The sequence below is a fragment of the Morchella importuna genome, assembly GCF_003444635.1.
Source record: "Morchella importuna strain M04M26 chromosome Unknown Morimp01GS003, whole genome shotgun sequence".
In the NCBI taxonomy this organism is placed as follows: domain Eukaryota; kingdom Fungi; phylum Ascomycota; class Pezizomycetes; order Pezizales; family Morchellaceae; genus Morchella; species Morchella importuna.
The window spans coordinates 1,637,962-1,655,143 of NW_025763400.1; the positions used below are offsets into that span (position 1 = coordinate 1,637,962).

Genomic DNA, 17,182 nt, shown 5'->3' on the forward strand with positions numbered 1-17,182 from the left:
GGGACCAATGATCCATTGCAGAAGCTTTGTTTCCAGCAAAGCTTGTAAGTCTCCTTGGTTACAAGCTTGTTACCGAAATCCTAGTCTGATAAATGGAGCTAGAGGCTGGCCAGATGGCGCGGCGGCTGGTCGATCCCCATCGTATATACAACCTATAAGACGAGCCGGCTCACAGTCCCGTCTTAAGATAAGGCTCGAACACATGAGACTGAACTTAGCATGAGTTAAGCCTACTCAGTCTTAGTTTTTATCAGGCTCGAGCCTACTAAGAATCAATAATACCAGCAGTACGAAGTGCTTTACATACTACGGGTATGTAGTTAGAGGCCAAGGTCAAATCGTTCAAGATCCCTCTTTCTAGGGTTGCCTCGAATTTCAATAAGGCTCGAGCTCTAGCAAACTGAAATATCGTAACAATGGTGTTATAAGCAAAAGGTTTCCAAAGAACCGCTTCTTTGGAGGTCACCTGAGATCACAGGTTTGCCACACTCGGCAGTCTCAATTGATAGAATATTTGAAAAGCTCGAGCTTAGACTCGTAAAATGAGATTGTGAAACGAGCTCAGACCTCATATGAGACGAGACGAGACGGTACAAGCCGAGTCGAGTCCCTGCTTCGGGCTCGTTTCGAATAGGCTAACGGGGGGACTAGATCCGCGCGGTCCGGCTCCAGAGTAGGGCTAAGATTACTGGGGGGGCGCTTTGCATGCTGTACAAATACTATATCGACAACGTGTATATACACACGGCCGGCAAGATGCGAGAATAGCACCCGGAAGTGGGATCCTTAGGTGTGTGAAGGTGTGTGAAGATGTGTGGGGTACAAGATGTGCCTTATTATGGTGTTTCGGAGATAGGCATTTTAATGTCAACGCGGCAGTTAGTGGATCTCCTTTGGGGGCTTTATGTTTGGTTTTTCTGTATGGTGTAGCTCTTGATCTGGGAGCGGGGAATGGAAGCGAGCTTACTGTACGTATTCTGTGCGATGCTGAAGAGTCGGGGCCGGGATTGGGCTCGGGGCTAGTTGGTCGGAATTGACGGTTGTAAGCCGCCATGCTCTGCCGCTCCTCCCACCAGTCGTAAACGTTCCTGAATGGTGCACTTCCTCATCACCGAAACATTCACCTCTAGCCCATGAAAAGGTCGACGAACTAGGCCATGCCTAGGATGAACTATTTTGCGAACGGCTTACGTCTACCGATTGTCGAAAAGCTGCCCACAAATAGCTTATAGTCTGTCGATAAGCTGACCATAGGCTGTCAAAACCAAACCTAGCGATCTACCAACTACATGTAGCCTGGGGAACGACAAATACAAGAGGAAGCATCATTGTAATATGGCCGCGATGATGTACTGCTCTATTGGCATTGGATACGCCCACATAATGCTTGCGCACCCCCAGGCACTCCACTGACCATGAGAGGTGCTCGTCGCCAGGGTAGAGCGCGAAGTGGTAAGAAGAGTTCGTGATGCCGCAGACTATGGTATGCAATTTGATCGGTCGACTATCCATTAACTAGTTCATGAGGAAGACAAACGGGAGGTAGTTTTGAAAAGTGGGAGCATTGTTCAACGTTGTCTTGCGCGAAATTCTGGCCCTTTTTGTAGACTCGGGTAGTTGAATCGATGCTTCCATCCCGCTAGATTCTGGATGCAGAAAGAAGCAAAGAAATTCATGTCCATTGGGACCTATGGAATCAGTTTTGCATAATATATATCAACCCTATCTGTCACCAGCCTGATAGATAGCTTGGTCATGGGCACGAGACGAAAAGTCCCCCGACTTGTAATCATAGCTTCTAGGAGAAGTCAGCTGATCTATAATTTATAAGCTTGACTGGGTCCTAATGCTTGGGGTTAGTTTCATATTGGTATCTGATAAGACAGGCCTCATCTCTTAGCTTACCTTGTACCCAAGTTAAGCTTAAATTCCCCCTAGAAACTCCCTCATTGATATACGGTACAATATCTACCATCCAAGTTTCATTTGTCTCTCATGTATCATCTTAGGACTTTCTTCGCGGCCTTTACTAAAATAAGTACGTGCAACGCATAGAGCAATCCATGGATAGTGACCGATATCCCGCTATCAATGTCAATGTGGGTGGTTCTTGGGCCGATTCTTCTCAAACACACAGACCTTTCTGGACGGCATCGAGGAGCACCTTTCCAAACTCCGCTAGATAAATTTGGTGGGATTTTTATCAGTACATATTATAACTATCCTTTACCAAAATAAGATGTTCCTATCTTACCGGAGGCCCAAACTGCGGCTCTTGACGGTTGGCCCGGGACTATCGATTGGTTGTGTCTGGTGCCGCGGGATAGTATGTTGACATATAGTCTCGTGCCCATCCTCTATGAGGAGCTCTGTATATAGCACAATGCAAACCAGAAGCTTGAGGCCGGGCGGGATATATGATATCGGATCTAGTTGACATGTTGTGTGGCGCTATCCGTGTCAGTCATTGGGACATGGTTAGGATATGATTGCATTGTTGTTAGTCGCCATGTAATTATAATTTGGACGTGGCCCCAAACAGTCTATACATGTTGTATTTTGTTTATCCGAACACCTGTTCTTTCGTTGGCCTACAAGAGGAGCCTGCTCCTTCTCTCCTTCTTCTCCGCTCCAACAAGTCAACATGTCCACCCGCCTACCCAAGGAGCGATGGAAAACGATAACCTGCCCATCTCCCAGGACGGAAACTTATAACCAGTATCTATTCCAATATCAAAGAGAAAAGTAAATACCCAAATAAACTTCTAACCACCATATTCGCGCTAGGCCCCGTCTACCGTCACAGAATCACTGAAAATCACTCGATTACCGTTTCCATGATTTTTTCGCCCATAAGCCCTGATTCACAGAGAGTTACAGTCTGATACCCCCGCACATGCAATTCACAGGGCGTACACATACCTTGTTAGTCGTCAGATCTGCGGATAAACCACGAACGACGCTAGAGAGGTATTCAGCTGTCGAGATCCCTCGGCCCCATGCGCTGGCTATACACAGCAAGCCAACTAATCAGCTCCCACACTATTTGATCAGTCCTCTCCGGATCCCTCCCGTATTCCGGTTCACACCAGCCCACACAACCCCGACAGGCCCCCACATCCACAGCCAGATCGGCTCCCTCCTTCCAAATTATAACCCTAACCCACGACCACGTGGGCCAAACATGACATGTTCTGTTTTTTCTCTCCATGGCGATGGGGACTACAGCTACAACACTCCAGGGTGCTCGCGTAGGCGGTAAAGACCGGATCTCAAGGTCTATGCATAGTTTACACGGCCCTCGAGTGGCCGCGGAGAATAGAGGGGGTGAGTGATGTGGTGTGAAGCTAGCGCCGGTTTCTGGCGGCGGATGGTTTGTGGTTGATGGTATCATTGCCGCTCTTGCGGTACTTGTGAGCGGATGGCGGTTAGAGGAGGATGAGGAGTTCGCGTCACACTCTTTGAGAAGTCGGGGTGCGCACACTTGCTGCTGTAGGTTTTTTTTTTTTGTAAAATGCTATGTAGATGTAGCTCAGTGCTAGGTATAACAACCATAAATCCCATAAAAGAAATATCTTCAAATCCCTAAATAAAACTCCGTAAAAGAAAACGAAAACGACGTTAAAAAAGATAAGAGATTCGCAAGTAGTCTCGGGCTCCTAAAACCTCACTTTCCCGTCTACCGCAAGAAAAAAGAATAAAAATCATTTCCCCTGGCCTCCTGCTAATATTTAGACGTTAGGAATGGATGTGAAAAAAAAAATTATTACAGAATATGGACAAGTCTTCTCCTCTCCATCGCGACGAGAAAACAAGCGCAGTCATTCCTCTTGCTGCACAATTATAAAGCTCTTTTCACAAATAAAAAAGAAAAGAAAGAAAGAAAGAAAAAACGTTAAATAAAAAAATAAAAAAAAAAACCTCTGTGACTGATTAGAGATACAGCTCTCTAAATTGCTGCCGATGTAGTCGCGCTCTTATGTCGTCGTCGTGTAAGGACTGAACCTCGCCCGGTGCTTTCTCGCCGGGACTCCGCCCGACCCCTTGTGCCTCTCTCTCCTCACGCCCGTGGGCGAACGGACCCGAGGAGCAGCCTCCGCCTCTCTCCTTGCCTTCCTTTTCCTTTCCTTCTCCCTCTCCCCCACGGTATCCTCGCCATAAAATGATTCTGGTGTAAGCGGCTCAGCAGCCGTCCCTGGAGACCGCCCTCTCCCACCCTCTTTCCTCGGCGATAATGACACACCGCGCACAAACAGCGCCTCCTCCTGCTCTTGCTGCGCTTCGCACACGGGCGAGATGCCGCCGATGCCAACGGCGGCGCCGAGGAGTATGTTCGCAAGGCGGGCTACAGCGGCGCGTATGCGCTTAAGGTCTGCCTCGACCTCGGCGGGAGAGGCGCCTTGTGGGAGCGCTGAGAAGGGCCCGCTTTGGAACCAGTGGTCGATGTCGGTTGAGGCGGGCGGAGTGGGGGGTTTGGCGGGTTTTGTGGTGGAGCGGCGGCGGCGGCGACGTTTATGAGGTTGTTGGGGGTTGGTTGCTCCGTTCGTTGTTGGGGTGGTGGTTGTGGTTGTGGGTTTTGTCATAACTTTTTTATTTTAATTTTTGGTGGTTGTGGTTGTGGTTGTGAGGTGGAATAGGAAAAGGAAATTGTTGGTTGTGGATGGGGTTTAGCCTTTGGGTGTTACGAGTGTGATGATTGACCTGCTTAATGAATAAGCGACGGTGGTGTGTGTGTGGGGGGAGAAGAGAGAGGAGGGGAGGGCGAGGGAGGGCGAGGGGGGGAGGGGGAGGGGGGGGTTGGAACATACCAAGGGGGAGAATCTATGATTGTTGTTTGCCTCGCGAGTGGGATTGTGGATTGAAGAGGGAGGAAGGGGAGGGGAGGGGAGGGAAGGGGTAGATAGGAAAGTAACTAGGTTATGTAGTTAATAAACGCAGGCTCAGGTTCAGGTTCAGGTTCAGGCTCGATTTAAGCTTGAGGCGAAGTAAAAGAGGATTCAAGAGTCGAAACCAAGAAAGAGAGCTATGTATGTACTAAAAGAACAAGAAGTAGAAGAGGAAGATGAAGAGGAAGAAGAAGAAGGTCCGTGATGCACGGAACTAGGACCCCCCCCCTGTGTTGGAACAAAAATTAACGGGTGCAACAAACAAAAAAGTTAGCAGCAGCAGTGGTAGTAATAGTAGTAATAGTAGCCAACCCCAGCTGCCTTGCCCTGCCTGCCTGCCTGCCTGCCTGCCTGCCTGCCTGCCTGTGGCTTGGTTGAGTTGGTTGGTTGAGGGTTGAAAGTTTTTCAAGAAACGATTCACTGAAACAACCGGCTAGTCGAACGTTTTTTTTTATTATTATTTGCGCTCTTTCTCCCTTTTAAAACAACTGGGGAGGGAGGCCCAAAGAGTGACTGGCGGGGTTTGCCGCTTTTTCCTCTCTCTTTAAGCTGCCCACAGCCCACCACCCACTGGTGCAAGACCAAAGTCACCGCACTAGCTACCAAGAAAAAAGAATCTTGGAGAGATCTGGAGAGATGATCGGGTTATTGTTGTTCGTTGCGTTGCGTTGTGCTGTGTACACGTAATCGAGTGATTACCGATGACTCGGAGCAGGTGTGCGGCCGGTTGATTGCTGGTGAAGAAGCCTCAAAAAGATGGCAAGTTTTTTTTTTCCCACAACCAGCTGCAGTTTAGATGGGTGTATTTTTTAAAACTCTGACTTTTTTCCCCTAAAGAAGATGGAGATTTTAAAACAAAAGATTGGAGGGGGAGGGGGAGGGGGAGGGGGAGGTGGGCAGCCTTTATAACAACTGCGACTAATGTAATTTCTTATCTGCTGCCATTTTTTCCGGAGCGGCCGATCCGAGCCGTCTTTGCTTACAGGTTTGAATTCGCTCTCCATTCGTGGTTGATACTGTACGTGCTGACTTGACCCTCACATCTTCACCTCACATCTTCACCTCAACGCTTCACCGTCACCATCACTTCTCTATCACGTGTGTGTGAGGTGAAAAGAAAAGAGGGCTTTCCAATACAGATCATACAAAGTCTCCTGATCTTTCCGCACCAATCATATTGTGATGTTGCTGGCTGGCTGGCCATGTGCAGCGCAGGCTGGGATTCTATGTAGTTGAACAACAAGCGACAATTATTTGAGGATCCTCCGCCGTGGGAACCAGCGGTTTTTTTTCTTTTCACAACTACTTCCTCAACTCAACTCCAATGACTTTCTCGCTGTAATAGAGATGGGAGTCAGCCTCAACCGCACATAGCCAGAGAGTCGCTTGATGCCACATCTTCACATCTTATAGTTTCTATATGCACATAGGGAGGGGGGGGGGGGGCACAAGTATGATCCCTACTTACCCAGATTCGATCCCCAAAGTGCCTCATGGCTCAAAATTCATCACAACCCCGTCCAACCGTTCGATCCTTCGCACTTAATGCACCTTCTCCACCATACCTTCTAGTAAACTTCAAGCCTCCAAAAAAGGAAGGACCAGAAACATCGCTAATCACAGCCAAGGGTTAGGGCTAGTAGCTATGTTACTCTCGCCACCGGGCTCGAACCTTTCCTCAAAACCGTGTATCGCTCTCAAATCTGACTCGTAAGTACAGATAGATAGTACCTCGTAGAAATGGGAAATAAGCACTTTTGTGTAGCTCGGGGCCTTTGTGCTGAAACCAGAATCACAGACTATCACTCGCTTGGTCGATCACATGCCTGAAATCCCCCTTTGGGTGGGAAGGGTTTTTTGGGTGCGTTTTTTCTTTTCTTTTCTTTTTCTTTTCGGTTCTTTGTAGTCCGGATGGAGTTATTATGAGTGAGCGGGTGAGTCCAGGAAAGATCAAATCCGGGATGAAACCTTGAGAAGGGCCCCAGGTACACACGATTGACCGACTGTATGTACTGGCAGGTTGGTCTTCTAGGAGTAAAGCATTTTACCCAGCGCGCTTGTCAATCTGCAAAAGCACTCGAGAGTGCCGTTTAGAGTTATTTGTTGGTTTCGGGTTCGTATGCTTTGTTTCAGAGCGGGGTAGGATAGGCCTGAAAAGGTGTAGCCGGTACTCAAGCGCAGGGTTTATATATGTTTGAGGTGAGTATGAGTGTTCATTTGAGACCGAACATTCGTATTTAGGGTGGATTCAAAGATTCGAATCTAGACAAGTGCCAGTATCATAATAGAAACTGAGATGGGGCCTATGTGCCATCCTACGACTCTATAGTAGCCTCGGTAGCTGATACATCCTGTGCTGGGGCGTCCGTTAAATACATGTATGTATAGCTGTTTCCCTGGCGTCGATGGTATATCTTTTATTTGAAGTGGTATTTGAGCAGAAGGTTCCTCTTGTAGTTAAAACCAAAGAACAGCCTGTTCTTCTAAAGATAAAAGTACAGGCCACGCCCAAACTACCAAACGAAACGTTGGCAACAAAATCGCAATAACTTGCCGCGAGTAAACAATACTTCTCGGAAAATACCATGCAGGTGGGCCTAGTGAATGAAAAAGACGGCTCGAACTACATGTAGCCATACATACACTAGAGACAGGTAGATTCTACTTACACTACTTCCTTCCCAGATGAACTGTGCTTGTCACAATTAAGGGGTATTTTTAGAAGGCATGCATCTGTAAGCATGCGATAGTGCATGTACATGTATCCCGATGGATTGACATATATTATACGACTCACAAAACAACTAACAAAACAGTTAACTAGATATCCGATACCACTTTGTCGGGTTAAGATTTCTTATTCACTACGGGAGTGACTGGTCCAGCTAGCTTGCGTGAAGAGAATACATATAGTTGGTAAAAACACATTGCGCGGATTCTCTACATGTATTTAGTACGTACATGCATCGTATATTGATATTATACATGTACATGTAGTTGTGACTGAGTACAGGGCTAACCTTAACTGTTACAATAGAATATTTAAGCAACGTTTCTAGTGCTAAGCTAGGCGGGTTATATTTCATTATACAAACAGCTTCGCAGAGTCGACAGCTGTAGACCAGCACCTTCGAGACCAACACCTTCGGGAACAGAACGGCAACTACATGTATATCCTCTGAGAAATCAAACCTCCCAACAAAACAATCTGAATGGGCCATTGCCCCCTCCCAAAAAAAAAAAATCTCTTTTTTGAGATAGACCACTAAACCAGCCAGAGCCTACACCCAGGCTAACGTACCAGTGACCACCCGCCCGCCCGGATGTCATTGCAAATGTTCCGCTCTGGTTATCACTCAGCACCGAGACAAGACATCCAGCCGTCTACTCCCTAGACCTATAGGTTCATCGGTCCGACTTTGGCATATATAGACCTCGCGCTCCCCGTAGACTTTACTGGACCCCAGTCCACCAGTACCACATGTAGGCTACACCACAAACCACCATCCCGCAGAGCCAAACACACTCGACCAGCCATCAAAAGCGATATTCTGCATGTAAGTCTCTAGTACTTGGTGAAGGCCGTTTAGTGTAGAAGCGGCTTCTTCCTAGGTTAATGTCATAGCTTGATCACATATATCAGGGGGACATCGGCCATGGAGATTAACAACAAAATCAACCCATCAGGGGCGAGTTATTAACATAGTCGAAGGCCACCGTTGTATATAGTTAAGAGATGGAGATGTGGCGTGGCTAGGGATGAATCTAAAGAACGTCACGGGCCACGGCATCTCCATAACTCCATAGTCCCATGATGACAAGCATATGCACTGTATGTTCGTCAGAGAATACCGGTAGTACCAACATCTAATAGACCACCAGCCTTCGAAGCATCCCCAGTTGGCGAGCCCCGGGCTAGCTGACCGCCCGGCAGAATGACACAGTGAGTGTAGTGCTACACATACGCAGACAGATACCCTCAAGGACTCGCTGATCATAGAGGTGGTGGTTTCATATATGCGTTCATCAGCCGGCCTAGAGTACATGTGCATACATATGTACATGTAGGTTTGCGGAGAATGCCTCGACCCATCCAGTCGATATCGATGTCGTGATAAGTCGATCCGGGGACCTGCACCGCAGCCACGGTTCAAATACTTATGTACATGACATAAAACAAGCAAGACATTAAGCACGAAAACCTTAAACCAGCACCTACTCTAGCCTGATCAATACTACACTGCACTAGCCCGCCTCCATCTTTCAGCCAAACATGGTGGAGGGGCTATAGAAACCTAGGCATACGTATAAATTGGTACCGCACTACACTACATGTATGTATTCCCACTCGCTGCCCCTATACAGGTATGATAGCACAGCATGTAACCAATAAATGCAGTGTGATCGACGCTGTGCTGCTTGATATAATATGATCCACACGCCCATGGCACATCCTGTCGTGCATGGTAACAGCGTTTCGAGTTTCGTGTGAATGCGGGGTCAACTGTGATTGTTGAATCCTAGATATTGTTTTGGGGGGTGGCCCTTAATTTGCAAAATGTAGCTGTCATACAGCTTTTCGAATTTCGGGTTCGTACAGTATTGATATCTCTTTTTTGCCTGAGCCCGGGGGAGAGTGGTTTGAGGGGCGGTGCCTCAACCCAAACAACGAGTCAACTCCCGCGCTAGTTTGGACCTTCCTTGCTGGCTGGCCGAGTGGTAGCTATGTGAGTTGAGACGTCGAAATAGTTTTGGAAGAAAGTCTCATTCTATATTATGGGGGCCAGCGCATGAATGTTGTTTTGGGAGAGTAAACACTGTACTGGCGCCTAACCAGCTGTGAAGCTTTGCCGCTCCAGTCTTGAGTTCAAGAGAATTTAAGAACCCCAGAAACACAACCATAACGCGCACAGGTGAACAAAAGATAGTAAATGAGAGGGTAAAGATAATTTGTTTTGTTTTTTGCGTGCCATTTTTAGGCTAGGCATGATATCATAAAGGTTATTATATCCCCGTCTCTCTCAAAACTTACACTCCCATATTCAGCTTGATATTACTATTATAGTCCTCCTGTTTTGCCCGAATCCTCATATACTCGTCAAGCATCCCCTGGTAGTCCTTGTTGCAGTACGGCTGTACCATCTCCCTCCACCCACCTTTCCTCAGGTGGTTTACGCCGAGGTCTCGGAGCAGCATGCTTACATACTAAAAAAAAAAATCGAATCATTAGATATCACTCGCAGTCAATTTTTCCGAATGGAGATCCAAACCGCAAGTTCATCATGCATAAAAGTCGGTTTCCTCTCACCGACCGAGAGATATCTCCTCCGCCTCCACACATTCGTCAGTGCGATATCATTCTCAATCTCACGCACATCAGGCAGCTGCAGATCCCCCATCAGATACGCAGCAGCCCAGATACTCTGCGTCTCCGCAATCTGGAACGACTGCGCTGCGCCCACCTGCCCCAGGAAGACGATAGAGTTGTCGCCCGATGCCACCTCGTGCGGTGATACCATCCCGCGGTATAAATAGAATTGTGTCGTGCTTGGCGGTTGCCGGTAGTAATCTGGTGGCGATCGCAGGCGCGGGAACATCGAGATGATCTTCTCGTCGGCAGCAGCTTCAAGATGCTCCCATTTCTTGGCATCGACCATGGACTGGAAGGATATCGGCACTGGAAGACCCAGGGCGGCGGAATCCTCAGGGGTGAAGAAGGGGAAGGTTATGTCCCATCCTGTAGACATTACAAGGAGGTCACAAGGGAGAGATCCACCATTTTGGAGGAGGATAGATGAATCGACTAGCTTTGATATTGACGTTCGGTGTACTTTGGCGCATGAAATTGTGTCCCAGAAACCGGGCGTATTAGAGACGCCGACATTGTCGGAACTCCAAAATATCCTATGATATTAATTATTTAGTATGACCTTCGTGGCACTATACTTGGGGAGAAATCGGTGCATCCAAACATATCTCACTCCCAGATAAAAAGGGAAACCTACGGAAGCTGGGGTCTCAGTCTATTCATGTTATCACTTCGCTCATACTTGGCCGCTCTTATCCACCTCGACTGCATGCTACTCCACACCCTGTCTGTAATCCATCTTCCCACTTTCGTCTGATGAAAGAACTTCATCCATGAGTCCCTCGGCTCAAAAATACATGGACTCAGTTTCGACATCAACCTAGTTGCCAATATCTGATGCGCATTATCATAATACACCGGCGCACTATCAGGCGCACTCATCCCCGCTGGCCCAGAACCCTTATCTCTGATGATCCACTGCAAGTTCTTCCCCGCTGACAGAAACATGTGAACCGCATCGAATGCAGACTTTGATCCTCCTAGCACTACCACATTCCGAATGCCCTCCGACTCCACGAACGAAGGTGCTAGACGTGCCAAATCTTTGGTATGCAGCATGGGCGGTGTGAATCCCTCATTTTCAAATACTGGTATGTTTGGTTTTGAGGTGATACCGGTTGCGAGCATAAGCTTGTCGCTTGTGATGACATCGCCTTTGTCGGTACACACAACCCAAGAGTTCCTCACGGAGTTTGTATTCCGTACCTTCCTGATGCTGGTGACACGGCTGTCGAAGCGTATTCGGCTCTCGATGTCACGGCCGCTGTAGACGTGCGTTTTTGTGTACTCTTCCAGGTACTCACAGACATGTTGTGCTGGGACATATCCATGAAACTGGTCCTTCGTTGGTTTCATGGGCGCATCACTGAACTCAATCATCCCCAGGGGAGACTGTGAGTACATCCCTGAATAGATTCGGGTCTTGCTCCATGCTCCTCCCAAAGAGGTGTCGGTTTCGAGAATCGTTAGTAGAGCCGTGGGGTTGAGTTCGAGATATGTTTTTGCAGCAATGATTCCAAAGGGACCTGTTTTATGCCCGGGGTTGGGCCACGGGAGCCCGCATCTTTGTTCAGCACGGTTCTTTCTTGCATGTGCAATGGAGAAATAAAGGAGAGAATAATATTTCCATTTTCCTCCTTACCCCGGATTATAGGAGGGCAAGTTGCAAAATGAATATGAGGCCGAGGCCAAGGGGAAAGTGTAAGATAAATATCAGAAAGAACAGTAAAAGAGAAAAAATATCACACACCGGCCCCTACAATTACAACATCAACAGACGTAGCAGACATCGCAGCTGATATTATGATTACGGTAAGTAACGTGCGTGGGGTATCGAATAATATCAATTAGATGGCCGTAGCTCTTGCAGGCCAGCTTTAGGCGGGGGGGACGAAAGCGGCGCAGATCCAAGATCAAACAAAGGATCAAGCTGGAACGAAACGAAAAGGCAGCAGCAACAATCACAGACGGATAAGCCAGGAAGAAAAAAGTGGTGCCATATGGTCCTATATATATAAAAGCACAAAAAAAAATTTCCCAACCCGGGTACGGATCATGGCAGGTCCAGAAAGCCGGTGCGATATATGCTCAAGATGAAGAAGCCATGCCCATAGGGGAGATTGGCCAATCGGTAGCAACCAGGGGTGTTCGTCTTTTTTTTTTTCTTTCCTGAGAGCCCAGGCACTTGTCCAGAAACACAGCAGAACGGATATAATCCCCGCGGACTCAAACTGGAAGCAATTCCGAAAACCTTAGCAGAGTAACGGCAGCTGTTACCACATTCAATTGAAGGGCAGCCACACTCAACCTGTGGGGGAGAGCGAAAGCACAAACAAAGTGGTCAGAGCTAGGGTTCCCGAACATGACATCGCCTAATTCTTTGAGCACTCTAGAAAAGAGGGTGAAAATTCACTCCCACCGCTTATTGCCTCCCAGACACCCCCCGTATGGCATCATGTAGGTACTGTATGTACTCCCGCCCTCTTCTCTTTCCCATACACACACACACATGTGTTACTCCGAGTCCCCCAACCCGGGAAGCAGTGGCAATGTCCTCGGAGCGCCCAAACATGCAAGCCCCAGGGGCTTTTGAGTGAGGGATGGATACTCTGTTGTTGCACGCAGAGGAGGAAGGTGGTCTGATGCCCTACATCTCCCACCGCTCGCACTAGCTTCCTAGGTAGAAGAAATACTAGCAGCCTCTCCCAAAAAAGAAAAATGCGGCTCAAACCACGTTTTCCACGCTCGCGGAATATTCGCCGATCCGCCGGCCCTGAATCTAGCCATTCATCGTTTGGCTGCTTCGCAAGTGTGGCAGCATCAGTGCTGTAGGTGGTTGATGATTGTAGAGTGTGATAATATATGTATCGTTGTTGTGATATAACACACACCTATATGCGAATTCAATATGCCGGATCGCTCAGTACACTGCCGTTATGACATCCTAACGTCAAGAATCTGTTTTATTCTATATTCTCGTCATGTACATCCAACAATTCCCAAGAGGTACAATGATCATGAACTACTGGCCACCAACCTGACCGACCAATATTTCTCATCTTGACCAATATATGGTACGTGCTACTAATCACACTAGCATCTCTGGATGCAATCTTAACCTTGATACTGCATATGTAGAGTACCCCAAGATAGACGTAAGGGTCCACCACGTATAGGTACCGCTACTTATCCCTATCCCGGGTTTACTACATGTAGATGCTCCATCTTGTTGGTTGCCTTGCGTTCATCCGATGAGCCGGCTGCTTGCATATAAACGATCACACTTCTCCTCCCGCCGTCAATTTCGCGTGGTCGGTAACCGTTTTTTCTTTCATAAAATGTCACTCGACCCGACCAATTGGCCAAACAAATCGATGTTTTATCCGATACCAACTCCTACCATGGTTAGCTCAACACATTCCAGTTAATTCTTCCTTCTTTCCTTCTTTTATCTCGCCTTAAACGTTTCATCCGCGTAACAAGGATTCCCCAGCTTGTTCGTAATTGAGAGAGATGCAGCAGTACAAGAGAAGAAAATTCGCCATATGAGACTTGGTCGGTTTTCGCCTTCAACCTGGACACGACGTCCCCGGCAGGGATACACGGCTACCACTGCATTAGCCCCTATGATATATCCCTCGTAATTATAGCGGAGATCGTTTTATCCAACTGGAAATAGGGGGAGCTAACCATTCTCAAACTCACCCTTTTTCTTTCCCCAGCAGGGTTCTTTCTGAAATAAGGATTACATCTAGTTAAGGGTCCTAATTTTCTTCTGCCGGCCCTGCATCGACGTCACTGGCGATGTAATATGAGGTGGCATTGATGTTTTACCTTTTTGCAAGGGCCTAGAGTTCTAATCCTCAGAATATCACTGGAATAAACATCCGGTCCCATTGGGCACGTCTCGATTTTGCTAACCTTGAAACCATTTCGTGAATCCAAAGGCCACGGACCGACTTGGTGACTGAGATTGAGTGTTTCTATTACTAGCAGCATATTTGCAAAGGCCCCCCTCACTAATTGGGGTTGGGAGCGCACCGACGAAGAAGAGCTTAACCATGCAGAGAGAACAGCTTTGGGGAACCAGAGGGGGTGGGTCGGAATTCAAGCTAGACGTTGATGATGGGAGTCGACAGCAATGATCCCCAATCCAAAGCCGCTCTTCAAACTCTATTTCCCCCCAACTACGTACATGCAGTTACATGTAACCATCGTTTTCGCCGCCTCTTTTCGACAACGGCGTTACCACCCTACTAAACGGTTTTATTCATGTGTTTGCGTCGACACAAACTGTGTAGTTGACATACGGACCAGCTACATATCAACCTCCTAATCGTTGAAAAGCACTCAGAGTAAGCATGATGCATATACATCTTCAAATGCCGAGCCCGGGACCTCGAAATCTCTGCTATGTCAGATCTACCGAAACCCGTCCAGTACCCACCCATCCTAGTGATTCCAGACCGCTGGGTCGAATTTAACCAAAGGCACATATGCACTCTAGGCTCAGGGTTTAGTTTGGGGAAATTTAACCGAATAAATGATTCTCCCGCTGGTTCTCGTACTCCACTCTCCTCTGGGCTGAGACTTAAACCGAGTATGATTGATTGTGATTGCAGCCAGATGACCTATCACTCGGACAGGCCGGAGGAAAGGCCACTCCCGAAAATTCTTTTAATATAACTACGGGTCAAGATGGGATGATACCTGTAGGCTTAGCCAGATGGAATCCGTATAATAAATAAAAATTATATAAAACTCCGATCACCGATCCTTCTAGTTAACTTCTAGACTTCTCTCCTGATTCCTGGTACTCTATAGAGGGGGGTGTAACATAGATTGTAAGATCCCTGACCAAAAATATTTGATGCTAACCTGTGGTTTTTGACCGCCTTATCAGCCAACGCTTTCGACGCCCCGCGCCTCCTTACGTGGTTATTACGCTTTCTTCAGAAATAAATATTTATCAATCACCTCTATCCAAGCCATTGATTACTATTACTATTGTTCTTGTGCTCAATCATACTGAAATTGAGGTACGTTCCCGTATTCCTTAAACAACAACTACCAGCTATTTACGTGCATATGCCGCCGTGTAGATCCTCGATTTAATCGACCCTAGCCTGCGTGCGTTCCCTTAAGTCCGATCAATCCCCCCATGGGCGTTGACCCGAGTATCGAGCGTGTTGCAGGTTCACCCACCATTCATCGAGATGCTACCAGCCAACGTACGCACATAATCCTGATACCTACTTTCCACATACTATTTACTTCTCCGCGATCAGGGTATCTACATGTACAGCGCGAGTAGGATTCGCGCGGCGAGCAGCTTGCAGGGAAGCAAGCGGACCAAGGAAATCAAGAGAAATCTTCATGATATCTACAATTCCGAACCGGCGGGTTCAATTACCCAGCCAGCTACAAGCACTTGCTTCTTGATCGATTTCCTACCTTTATATTTGCCACTCACAGCCAAACGGTCAAAGATCTGCGCCGCGGTGCAGCATATGGCGGAGTGCAGTACCCCTACGCGATCTGGCTATGGCATGGTATTTACATATGCCATATTCTGGATGTCCATATTTTGATTACTGTGCCATTTCTCTACAGCCAAGATAACGAAATATATCTCGCCCTACTAGGTATGATTATCAGACCTTAGGATATGTATAGCATAAAGAATTCTACTAAGAGAAAGAGGGGAAACATAACGCTCTTATCTGCTGCATTTATCAATAAATACATCGATATATATCTACATGTATGTAAGTACACGTACATACAATTAGCCGGTTCTACCAACCAAAGTCTTGATAGATTACCTTACCCGCCAATTGGAGACAAGATCTGAGAAGATGGCACATGACTAGATATGACCCGAACAATATTATTCTACTATTTTCTTACGATCACATCGAAGATAGCATAATAGCACGCTCGTGATATTATTACATCGTATTGTACAGCATGCGGGATTCCGCCAAAAAAGATAAAAAAAAGAATACCCATAACACTCTTATCTATCTATCTATCTACAATTATAACCCCAAACCGGCAATCCAGGATTCTAGCCAGCCAGCCAGCCAGACTCACGGGCAGTCACTCGGATTTTAGACTCGGCTCTGAGCAAAACCAAACCCGTTTTGTATCATCAAGAGTCTCATCTTGGGCGCTATCTGAGAAGCTCCAACCGAAAAGGTGGTGTTCCTCATTTATAAATGTGTCGTCTTTACCATATTTACAATCCAGGGTGCTGTCTTCTCCCCTTATTAGCCACAGCGTCTATATCATATCAAATATATCCCTACACACCTACTAACACTCTTCATAATCCAGTAGTAAGACCCCTAAAGCAAGTGCTTGGGGAAAAATACGACGGATACGACACCAGGAAGGCCAAAATGCTAGAGAGGAGGATCCACCCATTGACTATCCTGGCCAGTATCGAGTCGGCACAGTAGGTAGAAATGTAGGAGAGGACGAGGATGTTCAGAAGCATCAGCTGGAGGGATGCGGAGGAGGCAGAGGAAGACATATTTTGTTCTGTGGGTTTTAGAAAATATATTTGAGGGGCGTTTTTATATGAAGCGTTCTTTCTTTGTCTTTGACCCCAACTCCACAGCTAGTAATGAATGGCTTTAGAATCAACAAAGGGATTCCTCCTATTTTATTCTACTCTTAGTTTTATAGTATGCCAACACTGATTAGAGCTGCCAGTTATTGCATCTCAGGTGCGCATCAAGGCGTCCTTCTGCTGTACAGAGGACGCGCCGATGCCGATAAGAAAGATCGGAACTGAGTGAAGTGCTGTTCGCAAATCTTTTGCCGTTGTCGTTCGCTGTTGTTTGAAAAAGAACGGTGGCCGTTTAATTCTCTGGATACACGTTTCGTTTGGGGCTTTTTGTTTTTTGTTTCTTAGGCAGTG

The 17,182-nt window shown here is 47.1% G+C and overlaps 4 protein-coding genes across 4 annotated transcripts; 1 reads left to right on the forward strand and 3 right to left on the reverse strand.

The window, feature by feature from the left end:
* Window positions 1–3,977: 3,977 nt before the first annotated feature.
* Window positions 3,978–4,583, reverse strand: LAJ45_01952 (uncharacterized protein; the record flags this gene model as incomplete). The annotated part of the gene is made up of 1 exon (XM_046111544.1): window positions 3,978–4,583. One exon carries the CDS (start codon window positions 4,581–4,583, stop codon window positions 3,978–3,980), a length of 606 nt encoding a protein of 201 aa, XP_045975488.1.
* Window positions 4,584–9,914: 5,331 nt separating this feature from the next.
* On the reverse strand, window positions 9,915–12,044 carry LAJ45_01953 (uncharacterized protein; the record flags this gene model as incomplete). Its single annotated transcript, XM_046111545.1, has 4 exons — window positions 9,915–10,091; window positions 10,157–10,790; window positions 10,892–11,780; window positions 12,005–12,044. The coding sequence occupies 4 exons, from the start codon at window positions 12,042–12,044 to the stop codon at window positions 9,915–9,917; spliced, it is 1,740 nt and encodes a 579-aa protein (XP_045975489.1).
* Window positions 12,045–14,667: 2,623 nt separating this feature from the next.
* On the forward strand, window positions 14,668–15,568 carry LAJ45_01954 (uncharacterized protein; the record flags this gene model as incomplete). Its single annotated transcript, XM_046111546.1, has 5 exons — window positions 14,668–14,693; window positions 15,158–15,293; window positions 15,357–15,384; window positions 15,450–15,485; window positions 15,543–15,568. 5 exons carry the CDS (start codon window positions 14,668–14,670, stop codon window positions 15,566–15,568), a joined length of 252 nt encoding a protein of 83 aa, XP_045975490.1.
* Window positions 15,569–16,356: 788 nt separating this feature from the next.
* Window positions 16,357–16,792, reverse strand: LAJ45_01955 (uncharacterized protein; the record flags this gene model as incomplete). Its single annotated transcript, XM_046111547.1, has 3 exons — window positions 16,357–16,514; window positions 16,570–16,580; window positions 16,632–16,792. 3 exons carry the CDS (start codon window positions 16,790–16,792, stop codon window positions 16,357–16,359), a joined length of 330 nt encoding a protein of 109 aa, XP_045975491.1.
* Between the last annotated feature and the right edge of the window lie 390 nt (window positions 16,793–17,182).